The following is a 20,408-nucleotide window of genomic DNA, read 5'->3' as shown; positions in this document are numbered from 1 at the left end:
TCATTAATTAATAACTAGCTCTGAAAGCAGACGTCTTGGAAAAATAACGGCGAGCAGATACTCAAGCTTAAAAAACTATTATGCAATTTATTAAAAATGAAGTAGACAAAGACAATAGTCTGGCACAAACATGTATTTGCTGTCCCATCTCTCATTCTCTCATTCAATTTCCTTCCTCCATCAGTTTTTCATTTCTTGTAAATCTTGCTTGGCTGCTACTATTAATGTTGCAAAGCGCTCAGCTAGAGTGCCACTGCTGAAAGGGGGCATATATTATCAAGATGCTATCTAGTGTATACTGACATCTAGCAGCTAGATGTCCTCAGTGTGTGGATAAGATGATTGGGGTGTATTCTGGGACATGTAGTTTATGGACACCAGTGGCTGTCTGAAGGGCAGGGGCAAAAAAAAATGTAAGGGCATCCAAAAAATATACAAAAATAAGGGCATGCCAAAAGTTGTGATGCACTTTATTGCATTTTTCGCACTTTTGAGGGCATTTTGTTATGTCTTGTTCACCGGTAGGGCACTTTAGAGGGCACTTTATCATGGAAGTGCACTTGTGAGGGCACTTTATTATGACTTATCCACTGGAAGGGCACTTTTGAGGGCACTACATCATGTCTTGTCAACTGGAAGGACATTTTAGAGGGCACTTTATTATGTCTTGTTCACAGGGAGGGCACTTTCTAGGGCACTCTATTATGTCTTGTTCACAGGGAGGGCACTTTCTAGGGCACTTTATTATGTCTTGTCCACAGGGAGGGCACTTTTGAGGGCACTATGTCATGTCTTTTCAACTGGAAGGACATTTTAGAGGGCACTTTATTATGTCTTGTTCACAGGGAGGGCACTTTCTAGGGCACTCTATTATGTCTTGTCCACTAGAAGGGCACTCTAGAGGGCACTTTATCATGTTTTGTTTATTGCAAGGGCTCTCTAGAGGGCACTCTATCATATCTTGTCCACTGGAAGGGCATACTTTTACATGCTTTATGAAAATTAGCATGTGTGCCTATGTAGCCTCATACTTTGTACTTTGTTTAATGGGAAACGAAAACAAAACAGAAACAATAAATAAAAGAGAGAGAGCATGTATGATTCAAGTTTGTTTACATTTGCATGCTTTATTTATTTATTTTTTGTACATCTGATGGATTCATTAAACATTAGCACTGTGCATAGTCTATTACATATCAAAGGCATATAAATCTACTAGTTGATAGCGTCAGCTAGTGTCATAGACTAATAATGAGTATGTGTTACATATGTAGCAGTGTGTAGTGTAGAACTTGCGATCAACACTAACAGTTGTGAAGATGCTGGGTAGGTCATCAAAAGTGCATTAAGGAACTTTTACATTTTTACAGACTAGAGATTTGTCTGAGCAACAGTTGTGAACACAGACACCCAGTTTGTAGGTTGCAGTTTCACATGATAATAAATCTTGCTTGTGATAACAAATCTCAATAATTTGTGTCACTATGCAGCACCATTATTCTTCAATATGCCAAGTGTAAAACATACAAAATAAAAACAGAGTGGCAGCTATGACATAGAAAATGAAGAAAACTTTGTTGATTGTTTTAGTCATTCTGGTCCAGTAGCCGGGCTTCCCGTCTTCCTTCCTGCTGTCGAGGACCACAGCCAGTGTTTTCACCACCTCCCTCAGTTCTTCAGACAGCTTCTCAAAGGCGTGGGACGCCTCCGTCAGCTGGCTGCTGCTACCCTGCACAGGAGGTTTTTAAGTCAGTGGTTAATTAGTGTGATTATGAACCAGGTAACTTTACTAGTGGCTACATTTAACATCCAGATTTGTGTGCAGTTTATCCAGCGTGATGACAGATTATACGCCCAGGAAACTTTGTATTTACTCTGCAGTGTTTTAGTATTTGCTTGTGTCTTATGCAGATGTGCATGTGTTTATTTGAAGCATTTGTTTGCAGTGTATGTGCTACAAAACAATGTGCTACTATCGTGCAAAAATTTGGGGGGTTATTAGGGGGTTATTGGGGGGTTATTTTGTAATTTTGTTTTAAGTACAGTGTAACCCCGACCTTCAGCAGTTCAGCTGGCAGCTCATCAGCAGACACATCACAGATGCACGCACTCCATCTCTTCTCATCTGCAAGGACATGTTAGACACAAAAGATGGTTGTTGCACATTCAGAATTATATAATGAAACAGTAGGTTTTTCAAAGTATTTGAGAGCATTCAGAAAGTAATTACAGGAAGACAAATAAAAGCACAGTAGCTTTTACGGCTCTGCACACATTGAAACAGTGGCCTGTTGCACGAGTTCAAACAAAGCTTATGTCATCTGCAAGGCGAGGGACATGTGACCACCAGAGGTAGTCGAGCCAGAGTGACCACTAGCGAGCTAATCTGGAGCATTTTTACTGTCTGCTAACTAGTCTTGGCTGGCTGATGCTGTGTGTGTGACAGTGTTGTGTGAGTTTTGTTTTGTTGTCTAATAATTACAGTGACATGAAACTTTGTTTATGTCTGTAAACTTTGTGAACAGATCTAAAAGTCTTGCTGGAGGAAGAAGAGTCACATTTTAAAGAATATAAAGGGGTAAACTGCAATACAACAGTAATGTATAATTTTAAAAGTAACTTAATTTGAAGAGATCCAGATTTGATTTTCAATGAGATGTTTTACATTTGTTGTATTTGTTTGGTGGTTAGCTCACTACATGACTTTATGCGAGAAAGTTTTTGCTTGACTTTGCTAAGTCATGAAATAAGTACAAATCCTTCATCTGTAAAAAGTTGCAATTTTAGTCTAAAACTAACTGGTTACAATGTAATAGTTAGTGGTAACTTTACACTTATCTTACAATCTGACTTGTTCAGTTGGTGCAACAGCCTGCAGATGTCTCCAAACATTTGTATAAACTTATCTATTTCTTACAATGAGTCTCACCTCCTTTGGCTTTGCCCTGTTTGTTACAGCTCTCACTCAGGCTCTGGTCTCTGTCTGTCCCATTGTCTTGGGACGCAGAGTCTTTCCCCATCAGATACATCACCAAAACTGTCTCCAGGAGGCTCAGCATCATCAAACCAAAAATCCCAACACAGTAGACCGCTAAAAGGGGGGAAGGCAACATCAGTAATGCAGACAAATAATAATTACACATTGACTCAGTATGTGCGGTTTCTACTCATATGAAAATGAACCACAATCATTCAGAATGAACTATACTCATTTTGGTGATCCTTTAAATTTATCTAGCGCCACCATCAGATTAAAATTTCAATTTGCCCAATAATTTTGTTTGAAACCAAATACCTGCAAAATTAAAGACATTCCCATCAGCTTTGGTTGTACTTTGTGTTTAGTCCTAATTAGCAAATAATGCTGACTAATGTAAGTATTAAATCTACCTAACATGAGTGCATTGGCATTGTTATTGTGAGCATGTTGGCATGCTGACATTAGCATTTAGCTCAAAGCACCACTCTGCTTAGGCTCAGCTTCACACAGTGTCTGGTATAACTGTAGAGTCTTAAGGCCCAAACACACCAAAAACATCTTGAGGTGTGTCAAACTGCCTTGACGCTATGCTACACAAACCTAGTTTCGATTTTGGAGCATCAAATGAGGACCAAAGCTTTTCTTTCTGCAGCTGCTGTATGTGTTTGAAGAGAGCTAAATGGAATTAAAAAGGGATGGATGTGAGGAGTGACGGAGCTGCAGCATCCTACAGATGAACAGATGGACAGATGTGTCAACGTGATATACATTTTTTTTTTTTATCATTAATCCTGTACAGTTCTGTGGCTTATACACTGCAGACTGGAGTCACTGCTTTGCATTTTTATAAACCATGATAAACTGAACAGTCCAGACACTGTCTCTCCCTCTTCATCTCCTCTGTGTAAATTAGTGTTCAAGTTTGCTGTCTACTTTGGTGTAAAGTGTCCTCACTGGTGTAAAGTCTGCCTTCATATAAAACCATGAATATCATACATTATTTAGTCATTATATAGATTGACTTGAAAAAAGGTACAGATTTCTTTTCCCTCAGAGGACAGTATTTTATTATACCCCCACAGCCTCAACAGGCTACCCCCTTTCAAATGATGAAGAATCACTGCAACACCTGAATACGAATAATAATAATAATAATAATAAGTGGAACCCTGTTTGATGAGGCTGGCAGGATTTCATTCAGCAGAAGCTGCATCACAGTGACGGCGAGCAGCACAGTGACTTTGAAGCTGAGTTTCTCGCCGCCGCTGTCTGAGATCATGAAGGAGGCCACGTCCAGACACAAGAAGAAGAGGACGGGCAGCAAGAAATTGACGATGTAGAGGAGAGACCGCCTCTTCATGGTGATCTGTGAAATAAAGTTTAGGTGTCAGGTGGTTGATCTTACAAGTCCTGCACATTTGAGAAAGACCAAACTACAACAACCGCACACCACACTGCAGCCTGCAGCATCAATGTCATCTGCATCCAGTGATACTTACAGTGTAAATCATCACATCTTGTTTGAGGAGAGGCATGCTGACAGTTTTGTTAGTGACTGTCATGTTGATGAACAGCCACTCGTACTGCGTCCGCATCACATCGCGAGACCACTCTGTGGCCTGTGAAGAGCTGAGATGGTGAATAAGCTGGATTTCTTTGACTGGTGTGGGAAATAAAAAGAAAACCAGGTCAACGAAGAGACAAAGTCAGGTATGCATTTTTTTTTTTTTATTATTAATTGTCATTACGAAAAGGAGAGATGGTCTGACAAAATTATTTCATTCCTGTCATCAGTTACTGAACTTTGCATATCAGCTGATGCTAAGAACTGATTCAATCCCAGGGTGTTATATGTTATTTTTAACAGGTGTAAACCTGTATGGATTATATGATCGCTGTCAGCATTGTATGGCCTGACTCATTTTAAAAAATTGAAAATATTTGGTGTATTCAGGGCTAATAAATTATGTGATATTAAATCAGTATGCTTGCCAACCAATTTTCATGAACTGCAGAGATTAACAGGGAAATATTAAAGTATGCAAGCACAGCAAAACAGGAAAGAATCACCTGAACACAGAATTTTATGCCCTGGTGACAGACTGACAGGCTGCAGGTTGTAGATGGGAGAGTGAAGGATTTTATTTTGTGTGCTGTGTAAAATGGTTTAAATTAAAAGCAAAATATTCAAGATAAATAACAATGTTGAAATATGAAGATGTTTGGACTTAAAATTACATTTTAAAGTACGTACAAAGGTACGATTGGGTACTGGTTCAACGGTGACGGTACCCAACTGTATACTCAATCCAGTATTTTGGCCTGTATCTGAGGCATTGCTGACGCTGGTATTGGTATCGGAAAACAACCCATACAAAAAGTGGATGAAGACACAGGAACACCTAACCAAAAAAGGCTTAGGAAAACAACAGGTTGCAGCTCACCTGAATGTACAACAGACTTGAAGGAGAGGCTGCAGCTCTGAATGTCGAAGGGGAATTTGTAAACGTGCATCCTGCACGTGCTGACCAGCACCTGGTTATTCTGAACACTGACTTCACCAGAACTGGAGATGGTGAGATGAGGACTTGGAGGGGCCTTGTCCTTTTCTGTCCTGTATGATATCGCGCACAAGTTTGTTATAAATATTACGCTGAAAATATGGAGCAGGACTGTAGGAGTGAGACTCTACTTTATTATCATTTTCTGGTGACCCAAGTTAAATGCTTCAGGTGTTACTTCCAAACAGTGACATGATTCTCTATCACACCAAGCACTGTAGTTACTGTTGGGACTGTATGTGTGAGAGCGTGAGCGTGCATTTACACTTACATTTCTTCAATAGTTATATCTGGCTTCCATAAAACTTCAGTAGGAAGTGAAACAGTGCCAATACCACAAAAGTCATCTGGATTCCACTGAATGTGCTGATTTTGCCAGAACTGCAGAGGCAAACACGGGGAGATCAGGAAAAAAATAACCAGAAAAAAGATGAGATTTAAAAGAAAGAAATTTGAGTGTTTTTTCTACAGAGAACTCACCATGTAAATCCAAACATAAGGAATGAATGTCTGGTCAATCTCACTCTATAAACAAGCAAAGAAGAGTAAGAAAAAGAATATCACAACCATCGAACAGCACCGCAGCCACAACCTCAAATCTAAAACAGAGATCACCTGGAGAAACAAAACATTACCTCCCAAAGGCCGCACAATACACCTTAAATACTACACAGCACACCAAAAAAAATCTTGTTTTTGCACAAACAAAATGTAAAATGTTAATTAGCTGTAGAAGTTCTTCAGATGGAACCATGCTAGCTGTATCCCCTTGTTTCCTTTCTTTGCGCTCAGCTGTAGCCTAATACTGTATAACTCCACCAGAGAGTTTAAAATGTTGGACTATTCCTTGTGAAACAGAATATTACAGTATTTTCACATGTCACTCAAACCTTGATACGTGGTACACACTCCACCAGGTGAGCACCCCTTCAAAGAAATTTTGCAGTTATCAATCTGTGCTTCCGGTCAACTCATCTGTGAGCATGTTTTATTAATCCAATTGCACAGATTTCCACATCTGTATTTTTTTTATTTTTCACCATGGGTACCTGAGCACCCCCTGCAAATGGGCAGGGTCTATACATAATGAACCGGTGAATACAATAACAGATAAGGCTGGCAATGTTCTAAATGTTTCTTATTGTCATGAAATCCCATGAAAAGACCAAAATCCAATGAATCAATCCTGCTAACTAGAAACTGTGATCCTACATACACAGCCCTGCTGCCTAAATACCAGAATAGCAAATGTGCATTAGTCTGCAGGTTAAAATTCTGCAAAACAAATGCCCTATTTCCTGCCATAAAATGCTAAAATGTACGTAACTTATATTTAAAGAATTCTGTTCACTAGGAACTTGCACAGTTTCAAAAGACAAAGATTTATTTTTTCGTTTAGGGGCATTTGTTAAAGTTAGAAAATAACAGAATGATGCCAGCCAAATCCTGCAAGACTTTTTTCAGTTCCCACTGATCTCACTAATACAATACATGGCTCCTGTCAACAAAAAGTAAAAACCAGCACTTTATAAAGTCCCACATTGCAGCCCTATAAGTTTAGTCTGTCGTCTTTTCCATAAATTTAACTGACATCTCTTGGCAAGTTACAGATAAATGGTACCTAAAAAGCAAAAATGCACAAAACGTTTTAACCACTTACCACATCTAGAATTGCATACAGCAGCATTTCCAGCTCTACAACTGTCGGCTGTTTGTAGTTTTTAACAGGCCGCGTCATGGAGAACAGCTCATTGTTTTTGGTCAGGTTCAGGTAGTTTAAAACATCCTGATAACTGCACACTTTCTCCAGAGACTCTCCATCTACAGCTAAAAACATCAAGACACATTCAGAGATTATCTTAAAAAGTTATGCTTTACATTATAGCATCACAGCCTTTGTTGTATGTTTGTCTAGTTATCCACTGCTTCTGAATTTAGCATTTGAATTTATTAATTTTTTATCAGCTCAGAAATATCTGCACTAACATCCGGTGCCTGTGGTCACAGATGGATGTTGTATCAGCTCATCTACTCAACCACTAAATGATTTTCACACCCGTCTGAGTCTAAACAGGCTCTCCATTTGAAATCCATTTGCTATATATACCATCAAATGCATGCTGATACAATTAAGGCGAGCAGCACTCACAGCGGTGTCTGAAAACCTGGTTCAGTTTCACAGCTGTTTGCAGCAGTTGTAGAAATTTGCAATCATGTGTTGTGCTTTAGCTAAATACTAAGATGTAATAATGATTGATCTGCACTTGTTTTCACTCAAGTCATGCAGATAAATTTGAGTTTTTCGTCCAGACTGACATTTCTGCTTCTATCTGAATATAATGATGGTGGATGGAATTTCTTGGTAAGATTTTATAATAACTATCATCAATAAATAGCAAGTTGTTAGTTGTTTTACTTTCAAACGATGTTTATATATTTCATAAACTAGTCATTAAGCAACCGAAAAGTTTTATTAACGTCAAATACAAGTTTATAATGGCCATTCAAATCATTCAAAACTATTATAAACACCAGTTGAAATTTACAATAACGGGCCAGGAAATGGTTATAGATGCACTACAAAGTATTTATAACTGATCACAAAATATTATAAACATCAGTTGCAACTTTATAATGCCCATCCATTCAGCCTTCATAAGGTAATCTTAAACAAATACTTAATATGGTCTATAAAATGTTATAATGCATACAACAACAAACTGTTGGTTTCAGAGTGTTGTTGTGATTGCTTCTCATTAGCTAGGATGATACAATATATAATTTCTAGACCAATTATTTTATATTTCACAGAAAATAACACGTTAGAGCATTACTAAAAACAGCCAGGAAAAGTTATGACACAGAACAGAAAAGATAAAATAGGTAACAATAAAATAATTCAGAAAAAGCCAGGTGGAAAAAATGAGCTTTGAAAGATGATTAACGTAACTATGAACTAAAGTTTATCAATGATGGTTATTATAAAGTATTACCTAATGATTTTGTTACACTCACTGCATGAAACATAACATTTAAAAAAAAAACAGCAACACCTCCTTTCAGTAACTAATTAGCCACAGACTCCACTGAGACAAGTTCTTTGGTAGAAATGAATTCCAATGACGGCGGCTCACTGCAGGTTATCCAGAGCAACAGGGACACTGTGAGGATGAGAGAGACCTTACCTGTGAGGAGGAGCAGAAAGAGGATGCAAGCAAACATCATGAGTGCAGGACCAGTGAGAATCCACAGTCTGTGAGAGGTCTGTACAGCAGATGTGCATCCCTGACTAGAAATATTACCTCACGCTGGAGGAGGGACGGGCAAACCGAGTAACCAACCCTTTGTTTGTTTTTAACCATTGAAACACCGAATGCAGGAAACACCAGGAACTGCTGATACCTCCCACGCTGTGGGCGGATTGATCTTGTTGTCAAAATGCACTTTACTGCTGCTTCCATTGTTGCAGAATTAGGCTTGGTGATTTGGGCAAAGGCCTCGGGGTTAATAACGCAAACCATTAGCCACAACAATCTTGGCCCGAGTCTGGGTAAGGACCTTTGTTGTGACTCTCTCCCTCGTTTCCTGTCCTGTCTACACATGTAGGCATAAAATGAAACGTTCTTAGGGACTTGTAGTTGCCCATTCTTATATTTATGTGCAGGCATGAACCTTTGTTGTTTGTCTCTACAAATAACCAGATATTTTTTAATGCCATAGCTCATCTGCTGTACTGATGATTCCACCAGGACAACTCCATGACAGTCCAAGCCTTGGAAGTACATAAAAAAACAGGAGAACAGCAAAAATTGTCTTTATTGTTTATTTCAGCAGTATGATGTCTGATACATGTTGTCAGAACCAGATTACAGGATTTTTATTCCATCATGTGACATAATGTAGCTTGAATGCACACACAGATATAGAATAACCCCATAAAAAGACAGCATGAAATTACTGAAGCAACACATAAACATAGTGTATCGTCTTTATATTCAGTATAATGGACAAGCAAACAAAATACAAAAGCAGATTATATGAATCTTAAAGAGCTATAGGTTCATTTATCAATATATTTTATTATGGATATACACATAATGGAAATCCAGATGTGAACACAGACTACACATGTTAATGTACCTGCATGCATGTCTTTAATTGTTGTTGCTGTGCTCTTCAGACTCATTTATGTATTTTATAAACTGTGCGTGCTTTTATATCCATGGTGCTCTGCATGTTTTAGTGTCTAACAGTAAAGCATAATGTTGTCTTTATTCCATGTTTCTTTGTTTTGCATGTGTTGTCTCTGAGCTGCATGTTTTAAATAGTACTTGGCAATGTAGTATATTGATGTCACGAATGATGTTTCTATTAGCATTAATATTATTTTCATAATTGTTCTGCATGCTTAGAATTTGTATTTGTAATTTTAATCTCATGTGCTTTGTTTTCTTAGGATGACTTTGTAACATCTGTCCAGTACAGTGGCCGACAACGGCAAATGTGCTGCATATACAAAAACAAGTTACATGTACCGAAACGCGCTGCATATAACAAAACAAACGCAAAAGGAAAATGCTGCATATCCACTCATACAACAGAAGTACTCCAGGCCTCTAGGGGCAGTGCTGAGCTTCCACCTGAGAGACAGACAATGGACGTATCAACGTATGATATGGAGCAGATGAGGGAGCGAGCCAGAAGAAGAAGAATCGGGAGTCTTGGAGACGCCACATAAAAAGGTACATATTGTTTTTTTTTTTTTTACATTTGTACTTCTGTATTTGCAGCACATTTCTGTATATGCTGCACATTTGCCCTTGCTGGTCACCGTAGTCCAGGGTCTACAGATGAAGAATAGCCTCTTTGCTAACTCTGGCACATTTACAGTGATGTTTATTAATGTGCATCGTCTGCCACATCGCTCCATACTGAAAAGATAGTAATTAAAAATAGACCAGTCACTATGACATAACAAATGAAGAAAACTTTGTTGAAGGTTTTAGCCACTCTGGTCCAGTAGCCGGGCTTCCAGTCTTCCTCCCTGCTGCTGAGGACCATAGACAGTGTTCTTTCCATCTGCCTCAGCTCCTCTGAGATCTTTTCCAAAGCAGGGGACTCCTCCGTCAGTTTGCTGCTGCTACCCTGCAGAAGTGGTTTAATGTAAGTGGTTTACTGGTAATTAACAGACCATATAAGATTGCAAGCTGCTACATTTGACATTCTGGTTTTCATGTCCGTTATGATTAGTATAAAAGGGCCGGGTCATCCAGATTACAAACGTTCTCACTTGCCCCTAGTGGTATCTTGTCGAGCAGATAGGAGATGTTTTTGATGAGGCTCTGACTCGAAGTAACCAGAAAGCGATCCAGTGTTTTGATGAAGTGTGTTCCTTCATCTGATAGCGGTGCCCTCTGCTGCTGAGAGGTTAGTGATGTAGGCATAATAGAATAATTTAAGAGGGGGACACATACTGATGGAGAAACAGATTTCGACACTGGTTGTTTTTTCTACAGCAGCACAACAATTATACCACTTGGAAATGTGATGGGGCTCCACTTAAATTTGGGTGAACCGACCCCTCAAAGTGTGACTCAGTTCTAACCTCTTTGGCCACCGGCAGCAGCTCAGATGGAGTTTCATCAGCAGACAGATCACAGACACAACCACAAGGAGCCCATTTCTTCTCATCTGAAAGGATATGTTTGACACAAAGGCAGTTGTAGCATATTTAAAATTATCTAATTAACAGTCCATATTTCAAGTTGTAAATGTGTCTGTGAGTATTCAAATCACAACAGAAGGATTACACCATTATAGTAGTAACATACAATAGTAGCAGTTGCAATCTGAACAACCACATTGTTCTTCTTCTACACAAGTAGAAGAAGAGTGATATGAAGCTGTGACATTAAACAGCCCCCTCTGCTGGTCAAAACAAACACAATGCAAATGTGCTGTCAAGCATCGGCTCTGGTCTTTCTGTCCATGTAAAATATTATTTCACTTTACAGTCTGTTTTTAACACAGGTTAAACAACAACAGGAGCATTTCTGGGGACAGCCCCAGCTAAGGAGAGGCTATCAAAAAGGAGGATGTCTGGTCACACTAAGCTAAATGGATTTATTGGGGAGAGCAGTCATATTAGCCGACTCATCCGATAGTGAGAGCTTCCAAAGACCACTGGGCCAGACCAGGAACAAAACAGACCAATTAGGGAAGAGGATACAGTACCATGGTGGTTTTCTTGCTGGGTTTAGCTCCCAGCATGCCAGGGCTCACGGCTGATGAGTTGAGTCAGATACTGTCATATAGGGGACATACAGTGCAATTCATAGCTATGTGATAAAAACTTCTGACTTCATGGGAACTTTAATCTCACCTCTGAAACAGTTATGAAAGCTGATTTTGCATCGCTTGTCTTCACAGTCTTCACTCAGGCTTTGGTTTTTTTCTGCCTTGTTGCTTTTCGAGTCTTTGTCCATCAGATGCGTCACAAAAACTGTCTCCAGGAGGCTCAGCATCATCAAACCAAAAATCCCAATGCAGAACATCACTGAAGGGGGGAAAGCATCATCATTAATGTACACAGATAACTATGTATTAAGTCAGTATGTGCTGTTTCTGCTCATAGAAAGTACAGTCCAGAAAAAGCAAGACTCTGATACCTATAAGTGGAACCTTGTCTGATGAAGAAGGCAGAATGTCATTCAGAATCAGTTGCATCACTGTGACGGCGAGCAGCACAGTGATTTTGAAGCCGAGCTTCTCACCCCTGCCATCTGAGATCATGAAGGAGGCCAAGTCCAGACACAAGAAGAAGAGGACAGGCAGAATGACGTTGACAATGTAGAGGACAGACCGCCTCTTCATGGTGACCTGTGGAAAAAAAAAGGCTCATATACTTTTCACAAAGGAAACTATGTAGTACCCAGGTTGTGAACACAAGGTAACCTGCTCACATCTGCAGTGGTCAAATTATTTACTTAAAAGTCAACATTAAACAGGAAGCAGAGTACTTTTTGCTTCCACATGAATGTGTTCCCTGTAAAACAGGCAGCCAGGGAGGGACTTGATGAACACATTGACTAGTGTTTACAGACGCCAATAGCGCTGTGTGCTACACTAAAGTGCAGCTTAAGTGGTTCATGGATGTAATGCTAGGACGGAGAGTGTTCCCAGCTGAGTCATCCTGGACAGAGAGCTCCCAGTGAACACAGTTAGACTAAAACAGCCTAAGAGACCAAAACAATCTAGTTTGACGACAATAGGCGACAATACAAAGGTGGGTTTCTGCTGGGTTTCGCTCACGGCTAACCAACCTAACAGCAGTTAGTTACCAGAAATACTCACAGTGTAAACGATCATGCTTTGGTTGTAGAGAAAACGGCTGTTAGTTTCTTCAGAGACTTTCATGTTGATGAACAGCCACTCGTACTGAGTCCGCATCAAGTCGCGAGACCACTCTGTGATCTTTGAAGCATTGAGGACGGCATAAAGCTTTAGTTCGTCATCTGAGTAGGTAGATAAAAACAACGATGTGAGGTTTTTCAGCAAGTCAACAAAGCAGGAATGTACGTGGTTGTATCTGCTGATGTGTGCTCATGTAACAATAAACATACACATTTTAGATGAATGTCTAGAAACCTTTAAGCACAACAGGTTACAGGCTCACCAGAGTATACGGCAGACTTGAAGGAGAGGTTGCAGCGCTGAACGTCAAAGGGGAAACTGTAAACCTGCATCCTGCAGGTGCTGATCACCACCTGGTCATTCCGAAGTTCGACGCCACCATAGTTTAAAATTGTTAGATAGGGACTCGGAGGAGCACTGTCCTTCTCTGTCCTGTACGAGAACAAAAAAGCTTTATGCTTCAAACTGAATTTCACACAGCATGTTGTCTATTATACCATAAAATATAAATCTACATAATATATCGTTGTCACGAGTTTGTGAGAGACAGAGACAGAGAGAAAGTCACTCTTTCAACCTAAGCAGAGTCACCAGAATCCTTTATTTGCAGACCCCCTACAGCAGACTGGTTTATGGACATGTGACCTTCTCCTCTTATGAGTTTGCAGTTCTGTATTAAGTAATGAAAATATACCAATAAGAGTACCGTTAAAGTACAGTAAAACACACTTCTGAGCAATAAAATGTTGATTTTTCAAAAAAAGTAAACAACCTGTTTTTCATTTAAGAGACCTGTCTTCTGAACTCTTTTGTGTATTACCATTGCTCTAAAATAAAGAAAAAGTAATTTTATAGGGGGAAAAAATGCAGAGCGCACAGTATTTCTTATGTGATTACTCAGTTTATTGCTAGAATAGTTGATAGTTTACTCGATTACTTAATGAATCGATAGCTGCAGCCTGAGAGTCAAGGATCAACTTATAAGATTTTAGAGGTCATAGGACAAAGGTCAAGGTCACAGTGATCACACTAAGCATATTTTTGGCCATAACTCAAAACTTCATACACTAATTATGACAAAATTACACACAAATATTTAATAAGATAAAATGTTGAAGGTGATGACATTTTACATCTAAAAGGTCAAAGTTCAGCTACACTGACATCAGCTGGTGGTGGGGTTGGGTCGCTGAGTGAGTGTTTTAGAATTTATTACACAGTAATAATACAAAAAAATGTAACAAATGTTATTGTAATTAAACAAGAGAGCATGCATATCAAACTTACATCTCTTCAATAATTAGATCTGGCTTCCACAATAATTCAGTAGGAACCACTACCTTTTCAATTCCACAAAACTCATTTGGATCCCAAAAAATGTCGTCATTGTACCACTCCTATACAGGAAAATCAGGGAGGAGAGAGGAGATCAAGAAACAAGGGATCAGGAGAAAAAGGGGGAGAATGGAAAGAGGCAATTCAAAGGAAATACTTTGAGTTTCCACTAAAGAAATACAGGTGAGAATGATCAAAAGGTGATCAGGTCTAGGTCAATCTCAGAGAAAACTCACCGCATAAATCCAAATGTAAGAAATGAATTTCTGGTCAACCTCTCTCTATGAGAAAAGAAATACAGTGTGTGAAAAAATCTTTCCAACAGCACAATTAATATGATAATAAACCACAGCACGATGCTAGTAAAATATTAACTTCATATGTTTGAGGAAATAAACAACACTTCAAATCAAATCAAGCATGAGCACAAATCCCCACAAGGCTGCACAGTAGAGATGCACGAATCGGCTCTGACATCACTGAAAACCGCACGTACGCATTAATCATCCACCTGCCACCCGGATCTATAATTGTCTTTAATTCAGAGATCTGCACCTACACTGTAAGGCTGCCCCTGAGTTTATCAGCCGAGCAGTTGTTTTTTTCCCTTTGTCAGTCAGTGTGCATCACAGTTACAGGAATTATAAATAAGTGGAATCTTGTTTATCGTTTTACGTTATCTGTCACACTTATTAAGAAAATCCTGGTCATAGCATGTGCTGGTGGTGGTTGGTAAAAACATTTCAGCACTTCATTTTAACCTGTCACATGGTACAGAGAGCAATGCAACAGCATGACAGGCTGTAAACTTCACAAACGGAGTCTCTAAATCACCACAAACCACAAAACTAAATGTGATTGAAACAGAGAAGAGGAGCTGTCAGCCATATCCACGCCAACGCATCACAGAGCGCACAGGACAGATGACGCTTGCTTGTTTACATGTGCTTGTTTTTGCCACTGACAGGCTCAGATTGTCTGACAACATTAAGGAAAGTGTCACGGCAGTGAGACATCTTTTTTATACACATACAATGTTTTGTTTAACCTGAAACAGCTGTTTAATTGCTCCTGCCAAACTAACCAAATTCCTTCATCATCATGGTCAGTTTCATTCAGACACAACAGAAACAAAATGAATCTGCCTGTCAAGAAAATAAGCTTAAAATGTGTTCACATTTTAGAGAAAATAATTTCTTCATTAATGAGATAATTATTCACCCATCCCTCAACCCAACTGGATAATGTTAATTTTTATGAAACAGCTGCACAATCTACGAGTCCACGGGTATAACCACAACCCGCACATCTCTACTGCACTGTCTTCTAAATTTATTATTTTATTTTTATTATTATTTTTTTTAATGTTTGCATCTCAATCAGCATTAGCCAATCAGCATGGTTATAGACAATCATGCTGATCATCTTCAGGTGCAACTTTTTCCAGATGACACCCACATGTGTAAACCAGTTTTATTATACATTATTATACTGTATGAAGCTGGATTTATTACTCTGAGTCAGGGGTTACACTGCACTGTGGCTACGTTTTTCAGTGAGAAATAATGATCATCATTTAAACAAAAAAAAAGCTTTATTTAAAACTTACCACATCTAAGATGGCATAGATCGACATTTGGAGGTGCACATATGTCCGATATTGGTGGTCTTTAACAGGCCGGGTGAAGGATAACAGGTCATTCTTTTTAGTCAGGTTCAGGTACTTTAAAACATCCTGATATCTGCATTTACGCTTTGAGGATTCCCTTTCTGGAAGAACATCAAGACACATTTTCTATCAGAGGGTTTATTATATTATATTATTATTACTGTTGACAAACTATTTGTTTACTGTTTTTAATAGTAACATATCATGTAGTTTTATTACTATAAACTTCTCCAAAAACATCCAAAATAGTTAAAAACAGACAAATGTCTTGCCTAAGACTTCCATAATTAATGAGACAGGAATAAATATTCAGTGTGTGTTCAAGTGTTTGTTTCCTTTACGTACCTTCGTCAGAGCTGTAGTTGGACATCTGTTGATCATGAAGAAGTTTTGGCGTCTCTGTGAGCTCTGAGTAACTGGAGGTACTTCCACCTGACAGAGAAAAGTATACAGAACTTAAGATTCAAATATATTAGTGCACAAATGAGTGTGAGTGATGACATGACAGTGATGACAGACACAGAGACAGATACTATCAGGTTAAAGAGACAACCCAAATCAAAAATACATATTTTTCCTCTGGTCTGCACGGCTATTTTAGGGGTGTGCAGCTCAGTGAGTGAATGTTCAATGATACGATGCATCTTAGAAATTTTTAAATAGCTAACAATGATGAAACGATGATAAGATGATCTGATACTGATGATCTGATTGAATTTGACTGTGGAGAGGAAGTCGCGTGTGGAGGAACACTGATGCTACTTGCTCTCATGACGTCTCTGTGGGTCGGGAGACCTGTGGCTCTGTACATTGTTGTCTGACACATTTTGCAAAAATAATTTGTGGCAGCATTTCTCATCTTTCTTTTAAAACCCAAACTTATTTCTCACTTACACGTTATGACAGTTTGGTGGTGAGACATCAGTTCTTTCACTGTATGTTTTGAGAAAATGAAGACCTCGTTCAGCTTTTAACAAATACACTGATGCTCTCACATCTTACACATTAAAACCTGATGCATAGGATCCATGTGTAAATCATTACACCTCTACGATTCATCCTTCTAGACTGATTTTACTCAAAATAATCCACAGACCTGGTTGTGAGCGGTTTCATGTCAGACCAAGAAAATAGTTCTTACATGATTTCTGGAAAGAGACATTTCTGTTGTTTTTCAAAAAGTATTTTTTGGTGCTTTGAAAGCCATAAGTTGAGCACCATCTAGCTCCATGTGAGAGGAGGCAGAGATCTCTCTGGGCACAGGCACCACTTATAGGGAGCTGTCATGTTGCCTATTTTTGTATTTGTCAATGGTTTCAGCAGTGTCAGTGATTTAAACTGGTTTTGAGATTCCATCCTTGACCTTCCTGTTAAAAAGAAAATCTAATTTTATGATTCAATGATGTTGTTGTGGGACCTGTAAAAGAGACATATAGTCACATCTTAAGTTAGCTAATGTTAGCAAAACACTAATTCACTCGCTAGCTAATCAACATTAATAGTTTGCTAGCAAGGTAGGCAGGATTTTGCTAAAATTAGCTAACTTAAGCAAAAAAAAGACCCCAAACAATTGTCCAAGGTAGCATTCTTGTTAAACTGTTGCAAAAAGGAGTGAGACTTATGGAGGTCAGTTAAGGCTACAGGAATAAATATTTGTACATATAGAGACTGTGCATTTTTGAAGTGTTTGTTTCCTGTACATACTTTCATCAGAGCTCTGATTGGACTTCTGTTGATCATCAAGAAGCTCTGAGTGATTGGAGCCACTTCCACCTGGCAGAAAAGAGTATACGATTCTTTATATTCAATCATTTCCATGCATATGTCTCCTGGTGCATTTCCACTGTGTGGTCCAGCTCAACTTGACTCAGTCTTTTTTGGTTTTCCAGGACCTGGTACTTTTTTTGGTTTTCACATTTGTGAAGGTTCCATGCAAGCTGAGCTGATACTAAAATGTGATGACTTTTGACTTTAAAAATACCTTTATTAGACAAAAAAAGGAAACTCAAAGCAAACTCATAACCCCATAATTAGAACAGAAGCAAGTAAACCAGACAAAACAAACACATAGTGACCCTAAAACAACACTCCTGACAAATCAAAAAGAAAGCAACACTTTCCCTCCCTCCCCAGCAGAGCACTACAGTACTGTACGGTTTTGAAGCATGAATGAAATGTTTTGGGTGAGTTACCACCTTTTGCACACATGCAATAGAGCAGTGGTGCCCAATCCTGGTCCTCAGGGACCTCTGTCCTGCATGTTTTAGATGTTTCCCTGCTCCAACACACCTGATTCAAATGATCAGGCTGTTGTCAGGCTTCTGCAGAGGCTTGATGATGAGCTGATCATTTGAATCAGGTGTGTTGGAGCAGGGAAACATCTAAAACATGCAGGACAGAGGTCCCTGAGGACCAGGGTTGGGCACCACTGCAATAGAGAATGTCCCATTAAACAGTTGTGACAACTGCATTTACAGTTTAAGGAAAAATAAGACTGTTTCACAAAATGAGCCAAAATCGCATTGAATTGTATCTTTTGAAATCCCCAAGCATGAGAAAAAACAATATGGTCTGGAATTCAAGTTTGTTAAATGGTCTGCACCAACTGAAGAGGAGAGCAACTGAACATGAGCCAACTAACCTTCCCTGGTCCTTACACTGAGTTGTTTTTTTTTTTTTTAAATTAACAAACAGTAAGAATAACCAATACAATAATACTTTTATCAGCATGCATCAAACAGAATTGTCCCAGCTTACCTGTGAGAAAGAGCAAAATGAGGAAACCTGCAAGCATCATGACCATGAGAGATCTGCACAGTTCATGAGCATCTCTGTCCTCTCTGTGTTGTCTGGACATCCGTGTTGCAGCAAAAATATGCTGACTTATACCGGAAGTGGGCAGGGCACATATTCCAACAACACTGCCGACACTTAGTCGCCCACAGGAAGATTGATCTGCTATCAAATGAGGAAGTTCACCTTTTACTTCCACTCTTATGACTGTAGAGTTTCCCATGTAAAGTAGGTAAGTGCAGGAGCTGCGTCTCAAAGGAGTCTTATGTCAAGCATAAACAAAGAAACTACAGTTTGATTTAATTACAATAAATATACAGGTAATCTCAGGTGTGACCAGGCACAGTTCATTTCTTCCTCTCTTTTGCCACCAAACATTATGTGTTTCTCAAATGCTGCTCTTAATAACCTACAGTTGTGAAGTGAAAGGTTGTGATTTTAGACTCAAGCCTTTTTGGAGACCACTGTAGACAAAAGCAATAGTGTTTCCTCCAGCAGAACCCCAAAATATAACATCAGTGGCTAATGTACTACTTACTGTGACTTTGGCTGGGGAAATGTGACCACTGTCTCGTTTCATCTGGTATGAAGGGAACTTAGATCCCAGACATTAATATAAACTAAATAGAAATGTGTGAGAGGATGAGTGTGCATTTACATTTATTCAGTAGTTACATCTGGCTTGCATAAAACTTTAGTAGGAAGTTAAACAGTGTCAATACCACAAAAGTCATCTGGATTCCACTGAATGTGCTGATTTTGCCAGAACTGCAGAGGCAAACAAGAGTGAGATCAGGAAAAAAAAATAACCAGAAAAAAATGACATTTAAAAGAAAGAAATTTGAGTTTTTTTCCACAGAGAACTCACCATGTAAATCCAAACATAATGAATGAAAGTCTGGTCAATCTCACTCTATAAACAAGCAAAGAAACATGCGTGAAAATCTCTAAGTCAGAAGATGGTTATGGTTATTAGAAAGTATTTCCAAATTATTTTCTTGCACTCACTGCATGAAACATAACATTAAACAAAATATATGCAACAGATATGCAGAAATGCAACTTTTCAGTAGCTGTGTTACTCTTGATTAGCCACAGACTCCACTGAGACAAGTTCTTTGGTAGAAATTCCAATGACGGCGGCTCACTGCAGGTTATCCAGAGCAACAGGGACACTGTGAGGATGAGAGAGACCTTACCTGTGAGGAGGAGCAGAAAGAGGATGCAAGCAAACATCATGAGTGCAGGACCAGTGAGAATCCACAGTCTGTGAGAGGTCTGTACAGCAGATGTGCATCCCTGACTAGAAATATTACCTCACGCTGGAGGAGGGACGGGCAAACCGAGTAACCAACCCTGTGTTTGTTTTTAACCATTGAAACACCAAATGCAGGAAACACCAGGAACTGCTGATACCTCCCACACTGTGGGCGGATTGATCTTGCTGTCAAAATGCACTTTAATGCTGCTTCTATTGTTGCAGAACAACAATCTCAGCCCAAGTCTGGGTAAGGACCTTTGTTGTGACTCTCTCTCCCTCGTTTCCTGTCCTGTCTACACATGTTATATGATGAAGGCATAAAATGAAACGTTCTTAGGGACTTGTAGTTGCCCATTCTTATATTTATGTGCAGGCATGAACCTTTGTTGTTTGTCT

At 39.1% G+C, this 20,408-nt stretch overlaps 2 protein-coding genes and 1 long non-coding RNA gene across 3 annotated transcripts; all 3 read right to left on the bottom strand.

The window, feature by feature from the left end:
• Positions 1 to 1,495: 1,495 nt before the first annotated feature.
• On the bottom strand, positions 1,496 to 8,766 carry LOC146312241 (5-hydroxytryptamine receptor 3A-like). Its single transcript, XM_084741568.1, has 10 exons — positions 8,727 to 8,766; positions 7,202 to 7,362; positions 6,022 to 6,066; positions 5,813 to 5,922; positions 5,425 to 5,594; positions 4,480 to 4,640; positions 4,139 to 4,346; positions 2,930 to 3,094; positions 2,052 to 2,125; positions 1,496 to 1,729 (listed from the first exon to the last, which is right to left on the bottom strand). Exons 1-10 carry the CDS (start codon positions 8,764 to 8,766, stop codon positions 1,496 to 1,498), a joined length of 1,368 nt encoding a protein of 455 aa, XP_084597694.1.
• Positions 8,767 to 10,935: 2,169 nt separating this feature from the next.
• LOC146312240 (5-hydroxytryptamine receptor 3E-like) lies at positions 10,936 to 14,530 on the bottom strand. The gene is made up of 7 exons (XM_084741567.1): positions 14,526 to 14,530; positions 13,217 to 13,386; positions 12,895 to 13,055; positions 12,210 to 12,420; positions 11,924 to 12,097; positions 11,121 to 11,232; positions 10,936 to 11,014 (listed from the first exon to the last, which is right to left on the bottom strand). The coding sequence occupies exons 1-7, from the start codon at positions 14,528 to 14,530 to the stop codon at positions 10,936 to 10,938; spliced, it is 912 nt and encodes a 303-aa protein (XP_084597693.1).
• A 1,374-nt stretch (positions 14,531 to 15,904) lies between these two features.
• On the bottom strand, positions 15,905 to 17,731 carry LOC146312239 (uncharacterized). The gene is made up of 3 exons (XR_014772180.1): positions 17,663 to 17,731; positions 16,304 to 16,390; positions 15,905 to 16,059 (listed from the first exon to the last, which is right to left on the bottom strand). It is a non-coding gene; the product is annotated as an uncharacterized LOC146312239 (long non-coding RNA).
• Positions 17,732 to 20,408: the final 2,677 nt, after the last annotated feature.

This window comes from Lutjanus erythropterus, chromosome 17 (genome assembly GCF_056507025.1).
Source record: "Lutjanus erythropterus isolate fLutEry1 chromosome 17, fLutEry1.hap2, whole genome shotgun sequence".
In the NCBI taxonomy this organism is placed as follows: Eukaryota; Metazoa; Chordata; class Actinopteri; order Lutjaniformes; family Lutjanidae; genus Lutjanus; species Lutjanus erythropterus.
The sequence above is the reverse complement of the archived record's forward strand: the minus strand, read 5'-3'. Positions and strand labels throughout refer to the sequence as shown.